General features: G+C 36.1%; 3 protein-coding genes across 3 annotated transcripts; 2 read left to right on the top strand and 1 right to left on the bottom strand.

Moving 5' to 3' along the window:
• Nucleotides 1-395: 395 nt before the first annotated feature.
• Nucleotides 396-2,875, top strand: LOC132632719 (two-component response regulator ARR5-like). Its single transcript, XM_060348769.1, has 5 exons — nt 396-849; nt 973-1,049; nt 1,401-1,478; nt 1,582-1,652; nt 2,314-2,875. The coding sequence occupies exons 1-5, from the start codon at nt 753-755 to the stop codon at nt 2,594-2,596; spliced, it is 606 nt and encodes a 201-aa protein (XP_060204752.1). The 5' UTR covers nt 396-752; the 3' UTR covers nt 2,597-2,875.
• Nucleotides 2,876-6,752: 3,877 nt separating this feature from the next.
• On the top strand, nt 6,753-9,429 carry LOC132632716 (formin-like protein 4). The gene is made up of 2 exons (XM_060348767.1): nt 6,753-7,932; nt 8,028-9,429. Exons 1-2 carry the CDS (start codon nt 7,028-7,030, stop codon nt 9,280-9,282), a joined length of 2,160 nt encoding a protein of 719 aa, XP_060204750.1. The 5' UTR covers nt 6,753-7,027; the 3' UTR covers nt 9,283-9,429.
• An 8,059-nt stretch (nt 9,430-17,488) lies between these two features.
• LOC132632717 (uncharacterized) lies at nt 17,489-19,215 on the bottom strand. The gene is made up of 3 exons (XM_060348768.1): nt 18,968-19,215; nt 18,809-18,875; nt 17,489-18,628 (listed from the first exon to the last, which is right to left on the bottom strand). The coding sequence occupies exons 1-3, from the start codon at nt 19,043-19,045 to the stop codon at nt 17,745-17,747; spliced, it is 1,029 nt and encodes a 342-aa protein (XP_060204751.1). The 5' UTR covers nt 19,046-19,215; the 3' UTR covers nt 17,489-17,744.
• Nucleotides 19,216-19,446: the final 231 nt, after the last annotated feature.

The raw sequence follows: 19,446 nt of genomic DNA, 5'->3' as shown, positions 1-19,446 counted from the left end.
AAGTGGGATCAAGCATGTTACCACAAGAAGTAAAACCCCGTATTGCTTCTAGATAATTTTCAATTTTAATCTCACATTGAAATCCAAAAAACACTAAAGCTAAAAAGAAATTACTATGGGAAATCATAAAGTAAGAAAATAATACATTCTTTAATCTTTCTAGAAAATAACTCTCCGATTTTCTTCAAAAAATATTCTCTCCTGCTAATTTCTTTTTTTTTTTCAAAGATACGGTCAAAGGAAGTGACCACACAGCGGTCAAAGTTAATGACCACAAACAGTGTTGATGGCACCTGGCCCCACTAACAAGCAAGACGCTAGTGCCAACATTGGGTACCAGGAATTTGTATAATGAGATACGTTACAATAGAAAGAGAGAGAAGGTAAACATTAAACAGTATGTTTTGTCTGTTACCTTAGACTAAAAGCAAATCCCAACTCTCAAGAAAAACAGTAAGCAAGCAGGAACAATTTAATAATAGCGTCAGATACATAGGGGGACAAGTGGGATAATGCGATGTAGATTTGCTAAGATTTTTCAGTATCTCTTCTTTAGTCTTTTAGCTTCCCCTAAAGTAGATTTCTTGCCTTTTTATATCTACTCCTCCACATGACACAACCCACCAAATAGAACCATCCTTTATTCCCTTATATATATTCTTCCCTTTAGTTGTCTTTCTATTTTCTTGGTGGCCGAGCACATTTTGAAACAGAGATACAGAGACCCTTTTTTGTATTGTGTAATACAAGTGATGGAAATGGCGCAAGAGTTGCATGTTCTTGCTGTTGATGATAGCCATGTGGATAGGAAGGTTATAGAGAGATTGCTGAAGATTTCTTGTTGTAAAGGTTGTTTTTTTTTTTTTTCAGTTATAGCGTCTGTTTTTGTTTTCCCCAGCCCGAAAATTTCTTTTTTAGATGGTAACTAGCTTTTTATTGAAATGTCTTGTAATGGGGTGTTTGCATTTGCAGTTACAGCAGTGGAGAGTGGAACCAGGGCTTTGCAATATTTGGGGTTGGATGGAGAGAAGAGTTCTATGGGGATAGATGTAAGTTGGTATTCTATTTTTTTTTTTTTTTTGAATGATACCTTAAAAGAGCTATCTGTTCACATTTTCAGAAACTTTTAAGTTGCTGAAAAAGTTTAGATAGAGTTTGATTCTATTTCATTCTCACTGAAGGTTAGGCAGATTGTGGTTTCTATTTATTGTCCGAGATGAAATGTCCATCACAATCTTGAAACTACTTGCCTATTCAAAGTTATTGATTAGCCATAAACTCCTTTTGTTTTGCGGTGATCCAATTTGCGGGAAACATTAGGGTGGGGGGATATTTATTTTTATTGGGGTTTTACTTTAGTGATGCTATGTTGAAAGAAACTTGGGATGTTTTTGGTTCAGGGGTTGAAGGTAAATCTGATACTTACAGACTATTCTATGCCTGGGATGACTGGATATGAACTTCTCAAAAAAATCAAGGTTTGTTGAGGATGTGATTGTTTTTGTTCCATATCTTGTCTTTGGTCCTATTTTTTGTTGCTTCATGAGATCATTGCATGACACCTTCCTTCTTTTTTAGCAGGAATCATCGGCATTGAGCAAGATCCCCGTTGTCATTATGTCATCCGAGAAGATTTTAGCTCGTATTGATAGGTATATCCTCTTTTGAACATCAATTCTTTTGTTCATTTGTATTGGTTTTTTTAATACACTCTTTGTACGATGCTGCATCAGATAGGTATAACCAATATGTTACACTCCAATACATTGTAAAATCCTTTTGCCATAGGCAGATCTAAAGCAGATTCAATGGGTTCAAATAAAACTCACAGCTTTCTGCTTGATCGATTAGTACATATGTAGAATTTTTTACTCTTGTATTTTTGCAGCAGACTTAATACTAATCCCATTAACTATAATTCCTAAATCTATATCTGCCTCTTGGAGAATTTGGAACTATTGTGGTCTGTCTAAATAAACCCTCTAGAATTGGGTACTATTGATTGAATCGAATTTAGGAAAAGTACTTGCAGAGCAAGCATTTCTAGCAGTTCAAGTGACTTATCTAACTCCAGGAGGAACCATGTTTAGCTTCATAAGTAGTGTGGTATGTATTTGCCTGTTGATCATGTTATATCCTTCTTTGATATGGTAAAATTTAAAAATCTAGTGCTCTTTTAGCTGAAGAAAACAGTTGGTTTCCTTATTTTTGTCATGGTTGTTGAATTTGAAGATAGCATCATGCCTTTGCTGTAATTCTGAATCTCAAATTGATAAGTTGGACCATTTAATTGAGTAGATTTTTCCTTATTAGATGCTTGGAGGAAGGAGCTGAAGAATTTCTCCTGAAGCCTGTTAAGCTGTCCGACGTTAAACGTCTCCGAGATTTCATACTGAGAGGCGAGGGGGATGACGACAAAGAAAAAGAGAAGAAGTTCAAAGAAGTATGTTCAAGAAAGAGAAAATTTCAAGACGATTCATCGACACAATCAATGCCATCTACTTTAGCTGCAGCCCATGACATTGAATCATCACCAGAATCTTCAGTATCATCAGAATCTCAACAACCTCTCTCAAAGCAATCCAAGATTGGATAACTCGGGATAGAGATATGATGGATACAATATTTTTTGCTGTCTAATTGAGCTAGTTGTTGTTGTTATCATTCCTTAGCTAAATCATCTTTTGGCACCCCGTGAACTTCCTTTTTTGTGTATACCCTCACAGTTGTACATGTTTAGCTCTCAATTTTGGACCTTTTATGAAAGCGAAAAATTGAGCTCTGTAGAAATAGGTTGGAAATCCAAATGATTTTCTTGTTATTTTTTGTTTCTTTTGTAACAAACCGGGGATATTGACATTTTATAACGCTATGACATTGCTTTCTTAGCAACCAAATCTTGTAGCTGTCAAGTTGTGTGTGTGGTTTTCTTAGGGGCAATTGTTTGTTTGGTTACGTTTAGGCCGGTGGATTTTTTCACACAGTAAGTTTGAATCGAATTCTCGTTGTTTCGTCTCTTTTTCCGGATCTCCAATGTAATACGGTAGGAATTATTTTACTACTAATAAAAGGTACTTTCTCTTTCCAGTTTTGCCATTTGCGTTGACTGGCTTTCTAATAGGCAAAAGGTCTAGAATAGAAGCTTCTTGTAGATTGTACGTGGAGGTTTTAAATTAGGAAAAATTACACAAAAATACTAGTAGTACTAGTACGTTGGAAGTATAGATTTCAGCTTCATTAAAATTTAAATTGTAAGAAAAAGCACACTTTTAATTATTATCTTAACGATTCAAGTGGACTGTCATTTCATTAATAGGCAAAATGTCGAGGATAGAATCTTCGTTAGATGGTGTGAGATGAGCTTTTTACAAGTAAAAAAGAAAGTACCATAATAAGAAAAACACAAAGAGAAGCACTTTTGAGAAGGGTTAAGTAATTTGACAATCATCAAGCAGGTAAAAAGATTTGCGGGAAAAATTATTGGGGAAATTTTAATAATGTACAAATCAGCATAAAGAATTTCATCCATGTAGTCACGGTATACAATATTATACAACACTATACAATTTAATATACCTATTGTAGATAATGTATCAACTTTGTATAAAAGTGTATAATAATGTATAAGAAGTGTTTATACACACTTTTTCCCTAGTATATAATATTATACAAACTTATACAAGAGGTGTTTATACATAATGTATAAGAAGTGTTTATACACATTTCTACATCGTATGAAAGTGTATAAAAGGTGTTTATACCACCATTGTTCATAACAGCGACACCCTCATCCACCTAGTTCGATCCCGCCCTGCTGGTGTTGCTCTCCTCACCGTCAGCAATCACATGTCCTTCACCTTTGCTTCCATCGCTCCTCCTCACCGTACCCAATTATCTCGTCACTTCCTCCGTCTCCATCGTTGCCGCCGATCCAACTTTGTAGCTAGATCGGGTAAAAAAATACACGGTCTAACCGGGTAATTACTTTGCCCTAATTTGCATAGAGTGTAAACATCCCTAAATTATATGCTGTTGGATCTTAAGATACAGTTGTTATTCCAAATTACTAACTTTGCTACCTTAGAAGTTCTTTTTCTTAGGACGAATATAATTATATCTTAAGTATATTTTCGTTGATTATGAATTATTAAACATTAATGTTGGGTCAAGTCTTAACACTAATCAAATTTTATGAATAGAGAATTTCGTTGAATTAAGCCTGGTTAATTGGGGGTATTGAGTTTGTTGAAATTGGATATACTTTTCTAGCCACGTACACAGAATTTCCAAGAACATATGTGCTTGACCAAGTCATTTGCTTATACTACGTTTGGCTTTGGCCTTCCTACCTTGCTACATTCCACAAGTATTTGACATTATTACTTAAATGATAGAGTTCTCTTAAACATTGATGTAATTTATATACTTTTTTCATGTTTATATTGTAGCGGAAGTACTGTGTTATATTACTTCAAGTTCAATTTCACATCCTTAATTACAGCAATTATTTTAACTGTTTTTTTTTTCCCATTTCAAATCATTAGTTTTAATCACTTCTCTACTAAGTACAATATTATGGTTAAGCATTTAATTCTTCGCAATAGCTATATCAAAGTAGTTCTAGCCATGGAGGAAGTATCTGAGTTGCTATTCAGTCCCTAAAAGAAAACAAAGTTTTGCTATAGATTATTAAATATGCAATGGACAAAAAAATTATAAAAACTGGTAGTCCTTGATATAATATTTTAAAAACTAGGGCAATAAAAGGAAAAAAAAAGTTAATAACCAGAATATAAGGATTTAGCGGTGTTCCGCTAAACAACGAGCTGCACACCTACTGGTCTAAATTATAGTTTAGGTGTTAAATGAGGTCACAGTTCGCAATAACATTAAATATTTTAATATAATGTGGTCCTATGTATTAAATTCTTACATTGCTCGATAATATAGTACAATTATCACTAATTAAACAAAAAGTACCTCTCAGTACTTTGATTTTTTTAAAAAAGTTATCTTTTCTCTGAGTATCATTGGATAGTGTAAGCCATGAGTACTGGGATGAAGAGAAGACAGGAGAGGTAAATCGAAATTGATTTATTTTCTTGTATCATAGACCTTGCATTTATTTTTCTACTTCGCATATAAAATATTTAGTAACTAACGTATATGATCTTTTTATTTGCTTGTCCTAGTTATGTTTTTCTAGTTTAGGCTAAACTAGGTATCTATACATTGGCTTCAAACCGGAGATTTTTTGAATAACATTGTTTGACATGCTATCAGAACAGTTCCAATTCTAAGAAAAACAATCGAACACAACATATAATGTCATACTTTAAATTCTATACTGAAGTCAGTATTCATATTTTTTATTTTCTACCCGAAACAAAAAGGAAGATTCGTCTTCTATTGATAATAACATATCATTGTTTGACATTTAGCCTGTTATAACTTTGGATATTTGAAGCTGATTTGAAATATTTTGAAAATACATTCAATTTTATTTATTAATACAAATTGGCTCTTTGGTGAACAGTAATGTAACTTTCCTCTTTCATCTGCAATGCTGGTAGAATATTTGCTGGAAGAATATTTAGGTCCTTTTGGGAGTGGTCCAGAATTTGAAATTGACTAGTGTCTAAAAATATGGCTTGGTCATGCCAACTTTCATGCACTCGTTCTACCATGTTCTATCTTCAAATTAAAGAAACGCCTAGAAAAAGTTGTTAGAAATCATTGTTCGTCTACAAGAAAGGGTAAAACTTAAATTGCCCAAGAATTGACAAAAGAAATACTTTACAATTTACATATAAAAAGGTCAAAGACTTCATTGTCACTGCCTGCTGGCAAATCACCTCTAAATTGGACTTCCCTCTTTGATGAAATCTCTAACAATAGTTCTCAATTTGAAATCCGATTGATGTCATAATTGTACAATGATGACAACTAATTGGATAAAACAAAGAAGAAAACGACACTTTCCAATAAAAATATGCAAAGGCACATCATCCATCATCTACTATTTGTTTCTACATTTTGTAGCTACAGAAATACCACCTTGACACAGATGTCCTTTACAATAAAAGATGATAGGACTGAGCAAACGTTACACCAACCGTCTGACTACAAACACAAAATTTTGAATTTGCCCAAACTTGAACTAAACATCCAGGTTTTCTGGATTTTTAGACTACGTTCAAACAGGGGTGGCAATATTAGCTATAAAACATGTCTAATCTGCTCAAATATGAGCGGGTTAATAACATGCTTATTTACTAATTCAACCCATTTTGACTTATCCAATTCAACCTCTGTAACAACTGAGCAGATATATAATTCATGAGAAATCTTGTCAAAATGATTTTAAAAAGACTTTTTCGACATGTCATATAGCGCCATAATAAGTAAACAAAGAAATTAAAACTTGGTTAAGAGTTGCATGAGTTAAGTTATGACCGATTGTTTTGCCCATTTTGACCCAGCTCATTTGAATCTAAGTAACATTTGGTCGGGTCAATGACTCACTCATTTATTAACTCAGCCCTTTTACATCCCCAAATGCCGATTTGACACCCTGACATCCAGACAACAACAATAAAGTCATTTCTACAAAAGGACTTGCAAGATTCTAAGTAACATTTGGTCGGGTCAATGACTCACTCATTTATTAACTCAGCCCTTTTACATCCCCAAATGCCGATTTGACACCCTGACATCCAGACAACAACAATAAAGTCATTTCTACAAAAGGACTTGCAAGATTTTAAGACAGCCAACTAACAGCAACAACCTACTTTGAAACTGTCAGCAGCCAAAGCTTAGAACAAAATGAATATGTCATTGTAAAATACAAAACAAAAAGAAAATCTTTCTTTCTCTTTGATCAGAGCATGGTCCAGCCAAGAATTCATTCCAACAGTTCTTTTCTACTTTTTTCCTGTGTCAAACTCTGCAACAGTAGCTTTGATCCTTGGTGCTTAGTTCTTTTAACTAATTAGTGAAAATATCTACTCACTTTTTGGCTGAAATGAATGAGGTTGTTTTGAAGGCTGTTATAGCTTCAGTTCTAACTACTTCGATAGTTTCTAGCATACTCTTTTATTTCTTCTACAGGTACTATGTAAATCGTCAACGGAAGAAAACCAAGTTGAAAAATTCAAGTTTTCGTCGAGAGGGTTCTGGTTCTGTGCCTCATCAAGAAGTCCAACAACGTGGAGCTTTAAAAGGGCTGGTAGTTGATGAAAATGGACTAGATGTTATATATTTGAGAAGATTTGAAGATAGACAGCTAGGAAGTTGTTTTTCCAAGATTTGGGTGAATCATATGGATGAGGAGGAGGAAGAGAAGAGAATGGATAGCGGACGAGAGAATCCAGTTTCAAGCGATCATATTCAAGAAATTCCTTTACTGCAAAATTGTAGTAGCAATGTAGGTAGTTATGAGAAGAAAGAGGTAATTACTGCATCACAACAAACAATTAACTCACAACAGTCATATCCTCAATTTCCATCAGCCTCATTACAGTTTCAACAAAAGGAAATCACTCCTCCATCGGAAACACCGTCTCAACAAGCAATTCTCTTGAGTCAAAATCCGCCTCAGCCACCAATACCTCCACCATCTCCACCGCCTCTGCCTCCTCCCCTTCCAATGAAAAGGATTTCTAAAGCACCAACACCACCTAATACAGCAAAATCAAAACCTTCACCTCCACCCCCACCAAAGGGTAGCGGTTTGAGTTCATTGTTAAAACCACCTATTGCACCAAGAGGGAAAGGGAGCAGCCAAGAGAAAGCAGAAGCTCGAAACGAAGAAAAGTCAAAAGATAATGGTGAAATTCAAGTCAAATTAAGGCCACTGCACTGGGATAAAGTCATTGCTAATGCTGATCATTCTATGGTTTGGGATGAAATCAACAATGGATCATTCCGGTAAGTCCTCCTTGGCATGTAAATTACGTTCCTTCAGTGTAGTTAATGCCTATTTCCAGTTCAACTAATAAATTGCATTTGTATGCACATTTCAGATTTGAAGATGACCTTATGGAAGTTCTCTTTGGATACAATGTCAAGTCCCAGAAAACCCCTGAAGGAAATAGCGAGATCACAAGCTCAGGCACTTCTAAGTTGGCTCGACCAGCTCAGATCTTTATTCTCGATCCTAGGAAGTCACAGAACACAGCAATTGTGCTAAAGTCTCTTTCAATCTCTCATAAAGAAATACTTGATGCCCTGTTGGAGGGTCAAGGACTCAGCGTTGATACTCTTGAAAAACTAACCAAGATTTGCCCAACTGAAGAAGAAACATTAAAAATCCTCCAATTTGATGGTAACCCAAGTAAACTTGCTGACGCCGAGTCTTTCCTCTACCAAATGCTGAAAGCTGTTCCTTCTGCTTTTAGGCGTTTCAATGCGATGCTTTTCAGATCAAGCTATGATCCAGAAATTCTAAACCTCAAAGAGAATTTGCAAACAATTGAGCTAAGTTGCAAGGAATTGAGAACAAGTAGAATTTTCTTACGACTTCTGGAAGCGATTCTTAAGGCTGGCAATCGAATGAATGCAGGAACAGCTAGAGGAAATGCTCAGGGATTCAACCTTAGTGCCTTACAAAAAATATCATATGTAAAAAGCAACGATGGAAAAACAACTCTGCTTCATTTTGTAGTTGAACAAGTCATCCGTTCAGAAGGTAAGCGTTGCCTAATCAATAAAGGTAGCAAGGCAGAAAAACTAGAAAAAGATACAGAGCACCTAACACTAGGTTTGCCAGTATTGCAAGGATTGAGTTCCGAATTCTCTAATGTAAAGAAAGCAGCTTTCATAGACTATGATAGTTTCATCAACACATGTTCCACTATTACAATGCGAGTAAATGATGTTCAGCAGCTCTTAATGTGCTGTGGAAATGTTGAAAGAGATCGATTTGTAAAAGAGACGAAAGTGTTTCTAGAGGAATGCGAAGAGGAACTCAAGGTGATCAAAGAAGAACAAACAAGAGTCATGGACCTTGTGAAGAGAACGACAGAGTATTACCAAGCAGGATCTTCGAAGGACAAATGCACTCAGCCACTTCAGTTGTTTGCCATTGTGAAGGACTTTCTGGACATGGTTGATAAAGTGTGTTTTGATATCACAAAGAAAGTACAGAAGAAGAATGCATCAAGCATAGAGTCATCACCACCCCGATCATCAACACCAAGAACTCCTGTGAGGTTCCATAACTTGAGAACATACTTTACACCAGAAATTGTAAGTAGTGAATCTGAGAATGAATTCTGATGGAACTTCATTACTCTTAGAACATCAGTTTAAGTAGAGTAGATAGTCGAAAGTACTAATCTTTACATTCTTCATATTTGAAATATCACATTGATATACGGGTTCACCCCACTCCTTCCCAGAAAGAGAATAAACTATCTTACTTCAGGCTGGTAGAGGCACTTTATACCACGTTGTTTAGGTATTAGGATCAGGTAAAGAGCAATGTTCCCTAAAATGATTCTTCTCAACTTGAGGAATGGCTCTAGAGCTTCAGGGACACTGAAGAAGACTAGAATTTCAGACATCATCAAAAGTCATATGAATTATGATTGGAACATAAAAAGGACAGTATGGATGCTACATCAGATCACCAGGAAGAAGTGATTTGAAAAATGCATTAGAAAATTTGGACTGCAAGAACCTGAAAATGGTTTACACTTTCCCTAGCACAAAACTTTCCATGGAGGCATACTGCAGATTCTTCAATTATCAGCCTACTCCCATAGTCTCATACTACATAGTTTTCCTCAGCATTTGCTTAAGTTAGTTGTCTGATAAACGGGTAGCTGATCCCCATAGCCATGGGTTATGATTCATATCATATACACCGACTTGTACGTAAAATCTTTGGCCAGGGAAATCTTACAAGCAACCATATACTACCTTAATGACCTAGCTCAGCCGAAGCAGGTTGTCATTTCAAAAAGACTCAAAATATTTTCAGTAAGAGAGAGGCTTCATGTATGCACAACTTTTTCATTATAACTCGACCATGTTAACATATCTCGGACAAACTACTACTAACAATCAGAGCTAATTACGAAAATAGATGCATATCTGTTATCACATCGCATTATTCCCGATTCATCAACGCTGAGGCACAGAGAATACGAGACACAACATCAACGCCAATAATGTTTTACCAATCGTTCAACACACTTGAAAGTGCAGGCACAGAGAATGAATTCGCTCCATAAAAAGGCTAAATGATGCACTTGATTGAAGGTTAAGTTATAATAGGGATCAATTCCCACTTAATACATTTTTTTTTTTTTTTGCCTAAGAAAAAAGCTCCCCCATCTCGTATTTCACCAACATCGGGAGACCAACAATGGCTCCTAGTTTGTTTTCAGAAAGTGCTAGAAAAGTTTTTTCAATCTTTTTCTGCTTTTCTCTGGTTTTCCTCAACAAACATCATTAGAGGAAAAAAAAATCAACTTTTTAGGTTTAAAAGAAATCTATTTTTTCTCTTTTCAAAAAGCAATTTCGACCTGTTTTTTTAAAATAGATGCCATCTTAAAGAAGGAGAAATAAACTTTCTTCCGTCCCTTCTAATTTACATGTCACTTTTTGTTATCATATATCAATATGTTGTTGGATTCTGTAGTTGCCTCTGATGAGACCTTTAAATATCCTGAAGCGCCCAGAAACTGTTATGAATTGTTAAAGTCCCGTAACATCTTGATGGTACAGACGCTATCAACGGGTTTTGCAAGCTCACGTTTCTTTACAAGTCATATTTTCCTAGCCTTTCATGAATACAAGAACAGAAAATGATGAAATCGACCAAAAAAACCAGAACCGTCCATTCAAGCTTACGCATCTGCCAGAGGATCTGCATATTCCTGAAGAAAGCAGAAGCAGCCAAAACCATGCAAAGCATGTCCTCCTTCAAATAGCAACAGCAAGAGGAGGGACATTTAATTGTTGCAACAATGATCTCGTAAACAATTCGAATACTGCTGTAGTCGCTCTAACTACTATAAGAACCCATCAACATACAGTTACTAGACAGTAAATGAAAAGCTTCAAATAAAAACTGTGTCCAGCTTTGGTAGAGTACGGAAAACCCTAAAAGCAACATGACTTATGCTACAGCTACAGCTTAAAGGACTAAAGTCAGCTCTCAACCATTAACCCTGTTCACGAACTAGATAACAGAAAGGCCAACTAGGGGATGAGGTCAGAAGGAAGCAAAGTTCAGATATTTTTTAGATGCTTCCAGATCACGTTGCCCCTAGAATTAATACAAGTTAACGGATAACATATATAGAAATACATGTATTAGCAATACTACGATTAGTTAATTCTTGAGTTGGTACTGCAACCTCTTCATAGTAGTCCTTGAATTATTCATCGCATAACATTCCTGTATTAAAATATTTTGAATAACTAGTCTGTGAATGAAACAACCCCTGAGAGTATACTGTTTCAGGAATAAAGTCAGTAATATGATAAGAGGAATCCAAAGTGATCAAATTCATCAGACCTTGACCCGAAAAGGTAGGGGCTCGGGCTACTTAACTAATGACTGCTTCTTCCAGATTCTAAGCTCAACGAGAAACACCAAAGTAAAGTGATAGTCTCTTAAGTTATGCCGGTTGATTAAGTTCAAACGGGAGGGAGGAGTTAAGAAGATACAGTGTTAGTGCTGCACAATAACAGTGTTGACTCCCGTAAGGAGTCTGCAAATAGTTGTAGTTGTTGAATACTTCACAACTCAATAGAATACCTCTCTATACTGTTGGACCAAGGTCTCTGAAGTGGATGTAGACAGGTATAAGGAAAAAAACATAGGAGCATGTGATGAGAAGAGGTAACTACAATAAACTCACCTGCCAGTTATCAGGGAATCATAGTCCATTAAGTTAACCACACAAAAAGTCTAGCTAACAATTTTTTCGGATAGCCGACTTTGGGTCTCTTGAAAGGGCAGAAAGAAAGCTTTAAATCAATCTACCCCAAATAAATCTTTATTGCTTTCCTCCAAAATAGTCCTGTTTTTCAATGTCAACTTTTGTTTTGTACTAACCATCCCTTTCACTTCTCTATTAAAATAATTTTTTTCAAAGAAAGTGAATCTTATATCTACTGTTAGACCTTGAATATTACTTACTCTGCACTCTTAAATCTTTGATCCAGCTGAAAAATGCAGGTATGGATGATAATTATTCTGGGCAGAAGGATAGAAGTAGCACAGTAATCCATAAACTATTCATCATTATTTACAATTCTAGCTTCAGAAGTATGAAATGCCAGGATTACGTAGCGACTGAACAGATAGTTCTCAAGGAATATCCACATGCTGAGGCAGTTTGATAGACTTATAACGCATACAGAGATGTGATAACAGACGTAGAGGAAAAGAGTACAGATTCAGAAAAGAAACATAGTTTTCCTTTAGGGAAGATCCAAGGATGACCTTTTTAATCAATAACTTCTATGCTGTTAAGAATGATTCTCCATTCTCCACACTACAAAATACTACCAAACCAAGAATGACAGGAAAACTATTATATAGAGTGATTTTTCTCTCCAAAAAAATATGTATAGGAGTACAAAAAGCTTCTGATAGCATGTCCGAAAGGGCAAACAAGAACAACTTATTTCTGCCAGAAAGTTTTTCATATAACAAATACTACGCCTCAATCCCAAGCAAGTTGGGTTCGGCTTATGAATCCTCACTAACCATGTTGTTCCATTTAAGCTTATCCCAAAACAATGTCACACAGAGATAAAGATTAATCTTTCCGTAGTGGAGAGAAAATGAACTATGGAGAATGAAAAACGCAAGAAGCATGTATAGCAAGTCCAAAGGCTAATATTAAGAAATCAGCTGGCAATTTATTCTTTCGGGCTAGATTTGGCAATTCCTTGAATTTGTTAACCTAAAGAATATTTAGAACTATATGAGATACAACATTCAGATAGTTAGATCCAATCTTGCATAGATGACATGATAAATAATGATGTAACACATTGAGCTAAAATAGAATGGTTAAAATGGAGTGTTTAAAAGGTGCTATGGGAGTAAACAACTCATCCAGCAAATGACTATAGGCAAAAACGTGAATGTTATGATGAATGATATAAAGAAAAGCTTATTCGACAAGATTGACTTTCTCACTTTGTATCTTCGCTCCAACAATCTCACATAACTACAACAACAACAACGTACTATTGTGGGGTCTGGAGAGGGTAAAGTGTACGCAGACCTTACCCCTACAATGTAGGGAGACTGTTTCCGAAAGACCTTCAGCTCAAGAGAAAGCATGGCAAAAAAGGTCAGACAAGGACAAGTAATTCAAAGCAGTATGAAAATGAAATAGTGCAAGATCAAAGACCATGGTAAACAACCTGGAAAAAGGAATAGATAAATAAAATACTCGAAGTACAAGGAACAACAGATAGTAGCAGAAAGTCAAGGACAAGAAACTATAGGGCAAAACTGAGAATACTAAGTAGAATGACGAAAATAATACTTATCCTACTGGTAAGGAAAATAATACTAGTCCTATCACTAGCCTTCTCTCCTGTACCTCGATCTCCACACCCTCCTAAGAAAGCCAAATTTGACCAGACATACGTCATCAGAAGGTCTCATGTAACAAAAGCAAACCCAATTCGTACATGATCTTACGGGGAAAACAGCGCCCAGTGAAATAATCACTAGAACCCTTCTACTTGACTTGTGATGGGTAAATTTAGAAGCACGTGGAGAAGAGACATAGTGCTCCAGAAGCCCACAACCCTTGTAGAAACTGAATGTGCAATATTATTATAGAACGCCAGTCAGCCAAATCCACACCAAATGAGGAAGACGAAGAGGTTAGCAACATTAGAACTGAACACATATGAAATGAATTAATAATTAAGACAGCTCCACTTAAAGAACCTCAACTTACAAGATTTCTCCCAAAAGCACAAAAGATGTCTAGGATTTCCCAAGAAAAAACCTAAACTAATACAATTAAGGCAAAATATTATCAACCAATAGTTACCTAACTGTAAGCGCCCAAAATGTGCAAAAGATAACTTTGGATGTCACTCTAAATTAATTGAAGAGAAGAGTGAAGGCAACAGACCTGTTCAAGAGCCTCATCTGAGAACCAACAGATATATACATCTGATTCATGTTCATTAGGTAGTCAAGACTGAAAACTGCAAGTAATTTTTTTTTCCAATACGATGCATCTCCAAATGCACACAACATTTCTCTAATTTGTAAGAGAGTTTTCTGCTACTTCAAACATTCTCCTATTCCTATATAGCAGTGGAAAAGTTGGTTTTTAGTTTTGTGTCACATCTATAGATGGCAAGCACTCAAAAGATCTCTGTGGTTAATTACCTTAAAGGCCTTTTAAACTGGATTCAAAGTTCATAGACAAATAAAATAAGCAGCAATCTACAGATACAGACAGTCTAAGTCAGCAGTATACTATATATGAACCATCGATGTACTAGTAAGCACTCGCACTCGGGAGAGAAACGTCTACACCCCTGATCAACACAAATTCTCCAAAGATTTTACGCATTTTTTTTTAATCAGGTAAAAAGCTTTTACATATTCGAAGTCCTAATTATCCCTCTCTGACTCAAGAAAGTTCCACATCCATCCAGGACTGCACCAAACCAAAAAATTATAACTTTTGTTGCTCAGATACTGCTAAGGAGATTAGGAGAAGGATATGCAATATCTCTGTTAAGCCCAACACAAACATTCTACTTACACCTGTACACTGCATCTCTGACACTCTAAGATATAAAAATAATTCAAATTAAGGATTCCATTTCCTCTCAATTGAAATGACGTAAGCTTGTGGGATACATTTACAAATTTTTATAATACTTCAGGAAGTACTAGAATTAAGATAAGGGAAGAAAAGAAGAGAGGTATACGGTTAAAGTCTGAAACTAAAGGCTTCAACTGCTTTAGAGAAAGCAAGTTTAGAAACAAAGAGCGCAAAAACGAAAAGAAAAAGAACAAAAACTGAAAATACCTCCCCCCACAACCCCTCTATAATCCTCAGTTTGGTTTTTTCGTGGATAACTGCTATGACAAAGAACCCTATAACTTCTCTTAATATTTATCCCATTTTTTTATGCTTTCTTGATTAATTATAAATGCAATAAATTAGATTTTTGCTAAGAATGGCTTATATCCTTTTTGTGATGGTAAATTGATTCATCCAAATTTGACCAGACATACGTCATCAGAAGGTCTCCTGTAGCAAAAGCAAACCCAATCCGTGCATGATCTTACGAGGAAAACAGCGCCCAGTGAAACAATCACTAGAATCCTTCTACTTGACTTGCGATGGCTAAATTCAGAAGCACATGGAGAAGAGACATAGTGATCCGGAAGCCCACAACCCTTGTTGAAATTGAATGTGCAATATTATTATAGAACCGTCAGTCAGCCAAATGCACACCAAATGAGGAAGACGGAGAGGTTAGCAACATTAGAACTGAACACATATGAAATGATGAATTAATAATTAAGACAGCTCCACTTAAAGAACCTCAGCTTATAAGATTTCTCCCAAAAGCACAAAAGATGTTTAAGATTTCCCAAGAGAACCCTAAACTAATACAATTAAGGCAAGATGTGATCAACTCATAGTTACCTAACTATAAGCGCCCAAAATATGCTAAGGACAACTTTGGATGTCACTTCTAAATGAAGTGAAGGGAACAGACCTGTTCAAGAGCCTCGTCTGAGAACCAACAGATATATACATTTGATTCATGTTCATTAGGTAGTCAAGCCTGAAAACTGCAAGTAAGAAACCTTGCCAATTTCCAGTTGGTTTCTCATCAATTATTCATATTCACTGGATAGGAAGGGTGAACTTTTTTCAAATACGACCCCACATGCACACAACATTTCTCTGATTGGTACTAGGAGTTTTCTGCTACTTCAAACATTCTCCTATTCCTTTATAGCAGTGGAAAAGTTGGTTTTTAGTTTTGTGTCACATCTATAGATGGGCAAGCATTCAAAACATTTCATTTAATGATGTTGTAACCCATTCTGATGATTCCCAATAGTTTCATACTCGCATTATAGAAACTCTGTCCCAATGATTTAACTGATACATGTACACCTTATTTCAGATAGACGGGGCTATTTTAGGGAGCCATATAATAAGAGAGATAAGACATGCTGCATGTTCTGTGGTTAATTACCTTAAAGGCCTTTTAAACTGGATTCAAAGTTCATAGACAAATAAAACAAGCAGCAATCTATAGATACAGACAGTCTTAAGTCAGCAGTATACTATATATGAACCTCAGTTTCAAAAAATAAAAAAAAATAAAAAAAAGTATACTATATATGAACCAACGATGTACTAGTGAGCACTCAGGAGAGAAACGTCTACACCCCTGATCAACACAAATTCTCAAAAGCTTTTGCACTTTCTATTTTTTTATCAGGTAAAAAGCTTATACACATTCTAAGTCCTAATTATCCCTCTTTGACTCAAGAAAGTTCCACATCCATCCAGGACTGCACCAAACCAAAAAATTATAACTTTTGTTGCTCAGATACCGCTAAGGAGATTAGGAGAAGGATATACAATATCTCTGTTCAGCCCAACACATAAATTCTACTTACACCTGTACAATGCATCTCCGACACTCTTAAGATACAAAAATAATTCAAATTAAGAATTCAATTTCCTTTCAATTGGAATGATGTAAGCTTGTGGGATACATTTACAGATTTTCATAATACTTCAGGAAGTACTAAAATTATGATGAGGGAAGAAAAGAAGAGAGGTATACAGTTAAAGTCTGAAACTAAGGGCTTCAACTGCTTTAGAGAAAGCAAGTTTAGAAACAAAGAGCGCAAAAACGAAAAGGAAAAGAACAAAAACTGAAAATACCTCCCTCCACAACTCCTCTATAATCCTCAGTTTGGTTTTTTCGTGGATAACTGCCACGACAAAGAACCCTATAACTTCTCTTAATATTTATCCCTTTTTTTAAGTTTTCTTGATTAATTATAAATGTCCCTATAAAGGTAAAGGTAAGGTCTGCGTACATCTTACCCTCCCCAGACCCCACTATGTGGGACTACACTGGGTATGTTGTTGTTGTTGTTGTTGTTGATTAATTATAAATGCAATAAATTTGATTTTTGCTAAGAATGGCTTATATCCTTTTTGTGATGGTAAAATTGATTCATCCATTTTTGTTATTTAATTGATGGCAAACAATTCTATATTTGTAATTCTCAAAAGTTTAAGCATTTCTGAAAAGGTATTCATAGACTCTAGAGCACAAGGGAAGGTTGGAGTACTGGCAGCAGAAAGCTTTCTCATTCTTTATTTGCCAAAAGTTTAAGCATTTCTTAAAGAACTATCGTAATTTCAAATTGCTTTCTCATTAGTTATTCATATTAATCAGATAGGAGGTTGATAAAGTTACAAACTCGATGTCGTTAACTTCAATACCACCTTATTTATTCACATAATGAGTGTTCTACATCAGCACAAGCACCACACCTATAATGCAAAAAAAAAAAAACACAAGAGAACCAGAATATTACCCCGTGCTTTCAAAATCACGTTCCCATATCAACATCTATAGCTATGGATAATCTTGACTCACAGTCTGCTAAGAACTAGAACACTCACATATCATGCAGAGACAGAAAAGGACCCAACATACACATTCATGGAAACAGAATCTTCCTAAGACCTTGATATCATGCTACAGGAACGAGCCAATCGAATCGTCAGGCTGCCTCCATCAATGGTTGTCTCTCGCTCAACTGCATCCTGATTATACTGCTTCCTGCACCCTGGACAACGCCCATCCTCCTCAAGAATCCTCTTGTGACAAAAGAGGCAAAGCCTGAATCCGCACGAACAAGGGAGAAAACTAGTGTCTGTACAATCCAAATCTTCACAGCATATAGGGCATGACGTGGGAGTGGATAAGGATAAACTCTTACATCCCCATACAGAGCCTCCTCCCCTACAATGCCGCTCCGATTTCATTGGGAAACTATACTGCTTCGACAAATTTGGCAGACCTGATGGACGGAATGTATCATCGGGCCTCCATGCCCGGTAACTCAGAGGAGGCCTAGGTGTCAATCCTTTGTCATTACTCTCCTGCTTTGATCTATCCAAAACCTCTTGCCTAGAACTCATATGTGGCACATTCTCATCCCTCTCACAATGTGAATCCAAGCTGGGAATATGCTGCTCCTGTTTTTTATCAGTCTCAGCGAGAGCATCAGCAACAGCCTCCCAATCATCCAAGCAGTCATCGTCATCTTCCTCACTCATACTCCCTGAACAACAATCACCATTGCTACTGCTTGTACTACTGCTGCTACTACTGCTCCCCGTAAAATTAGTCCCAGAATCATTTCCTCCCAAAACACTACTGGTGTGGCTTGTAGGTGAATCAAAATCACTGTAGTGGTTTAACGATCCTTCAGTGTCCTCTTCGCCTCTTGGCTTTATCTGCAACTTTTCAATCAATCGTTCCCTCTCTTTTGCAACGTCCTTCACTGAACCATGAGTTCCTCCGGTCTTTTGTTCCTCCTTCAAGCCATTTTTCTTCACTATACAAAGCCCCAATCACCAAGATTTAAGAAATATACACATAAGAAATTCAAATACACTCATAGACTTATCAATCTTGAAATTAAAGAAAGTCAAAAAAAAAAAAAAATCAACAAAAGGGAGATTACATATACATGCAAATAAATTGAGTAAATGTTAAAAAGGAGATGTTATTCAACCTTGTGAAAGCCACTGTTCGCGTCGGGCATCAAGCTTGCACTGCTTCAACTTCGCCGACCGGTTAGCCTGAATTCATATAACCAATCACAGATATACAACTCAATCACAATACAGTTCAAACAAAAACTAATAGAAACTTAAAACGGAAAACAAATTACCCTTTTTTTCTTGGCAAAATCTTTCGGGTTAGAGGAAGCAACAGGGATCGAACCGTTGGGGATTGAATCGGAAACCATTGTTGCGGATCAAAAACCCTAAAATTGACGAGATCAATATCTCAAAGAATTTAGAGAGAGAAAGTGATGGGTAGATATGGAGAGAGAAAACCAATGGTGAGTTTAAGAGAAGGGATGATAACGGAAACTTCTGTTTGTGCTTCGGATCTTTTTGGACTGAGAAACCAAACGCTTAGTGTTTTGTTGCTATATATTAAAGTCTCTGTTACGTAATTGCCCCTGAATGTCACTCGAATTTACGCGTGTACCGTGAGTGTGAAGCTAAAAAAATAATAGAATTAGGGGTTGATAAATGAAGTAGGGGTAATACTTACCTGCGGCACGCAAATAGCCACGATGTCGTTTGGAGAATTTCTGGAATCGGTAAGTCCATTTTTTGTGGGTGAGATTACTTGGGGATC

This window comes from Lycium barbarum, chromosome 3, assembly GCF_019175385.1.
Source record: "Lycium barbarum isolate Lr01 chromosome 3, ASM1917538v2, whole genome shotgun sequence".
Taxonomy (NCBI): domain Eukaryota; kingdom Viridiplantae; phylum Streptophyta; class Magnoliopsida; order Solanales; family Solanaceae; genus Lycium; species Lycium barbarum.
This window is presented reverse-complemented; position numbering and strand designations above follow the sequence as displayed.

Bases quoted from the DNA above. Each gene is read 5' to 3' on its own strand.
- LOC132632716 (XM_060348767.1), top strand. From the start codon at position 7,028: ATGAATGAGGTTGTTTTGAAGGCTGTTATAGCTTCAGTTCTAACTACT. The intron at 7,933-8,027 runs GTAAGTCCTCCT...TGCACATTTCAG, and splicing joins ATCAACAATGGATCATTCCG to ATTTGAAGATGACCTTATGG.
- LOC132632717 (XM_060348768.1), bottom strand. From the start codon at position 19,045: ATGGTTTCCGATTCAATCCCCAACGGTTCGATCCCTGTTGCTTCCTCT. The intron at 18,876-18,967 runs GTAATTTGTTTT...ATATGAATTCAG, and splicing joins ATTTTGCCAAGAAAAAAAGG to GCTAACCGGTCGGCGAAGTT. The intron at 18,629-18,808 runs GTTGAATAACAT...GGCTTTGTATAG, and splicing joins CGAACAGTGGCTTTCACAAG to TGAAGAAAAATGGCTTGAAG.
- LOC132632719 (XM_060348769.1), top strand. From the start codon at position 753: ATGGAAATGGCGCAAGAGTTGCATGTTCTTGCTGTTGATGATAGCCAT. The intron at 1,050-1,400 runs GTAAGTTGGTAT...TTTTTGGTTCAG, and splicing joins AGAGTTCTATGGGGATAGAT to GGGTTGAAGGTAAATCTGAT. The intron at 1,479-1,581 runs GTTTGTTGAGGA...CTTTTTTAGCAG, and splicing joins AACTTCTCAAAAAAATCAAG to GAATCATCGGCATTGAGCAA.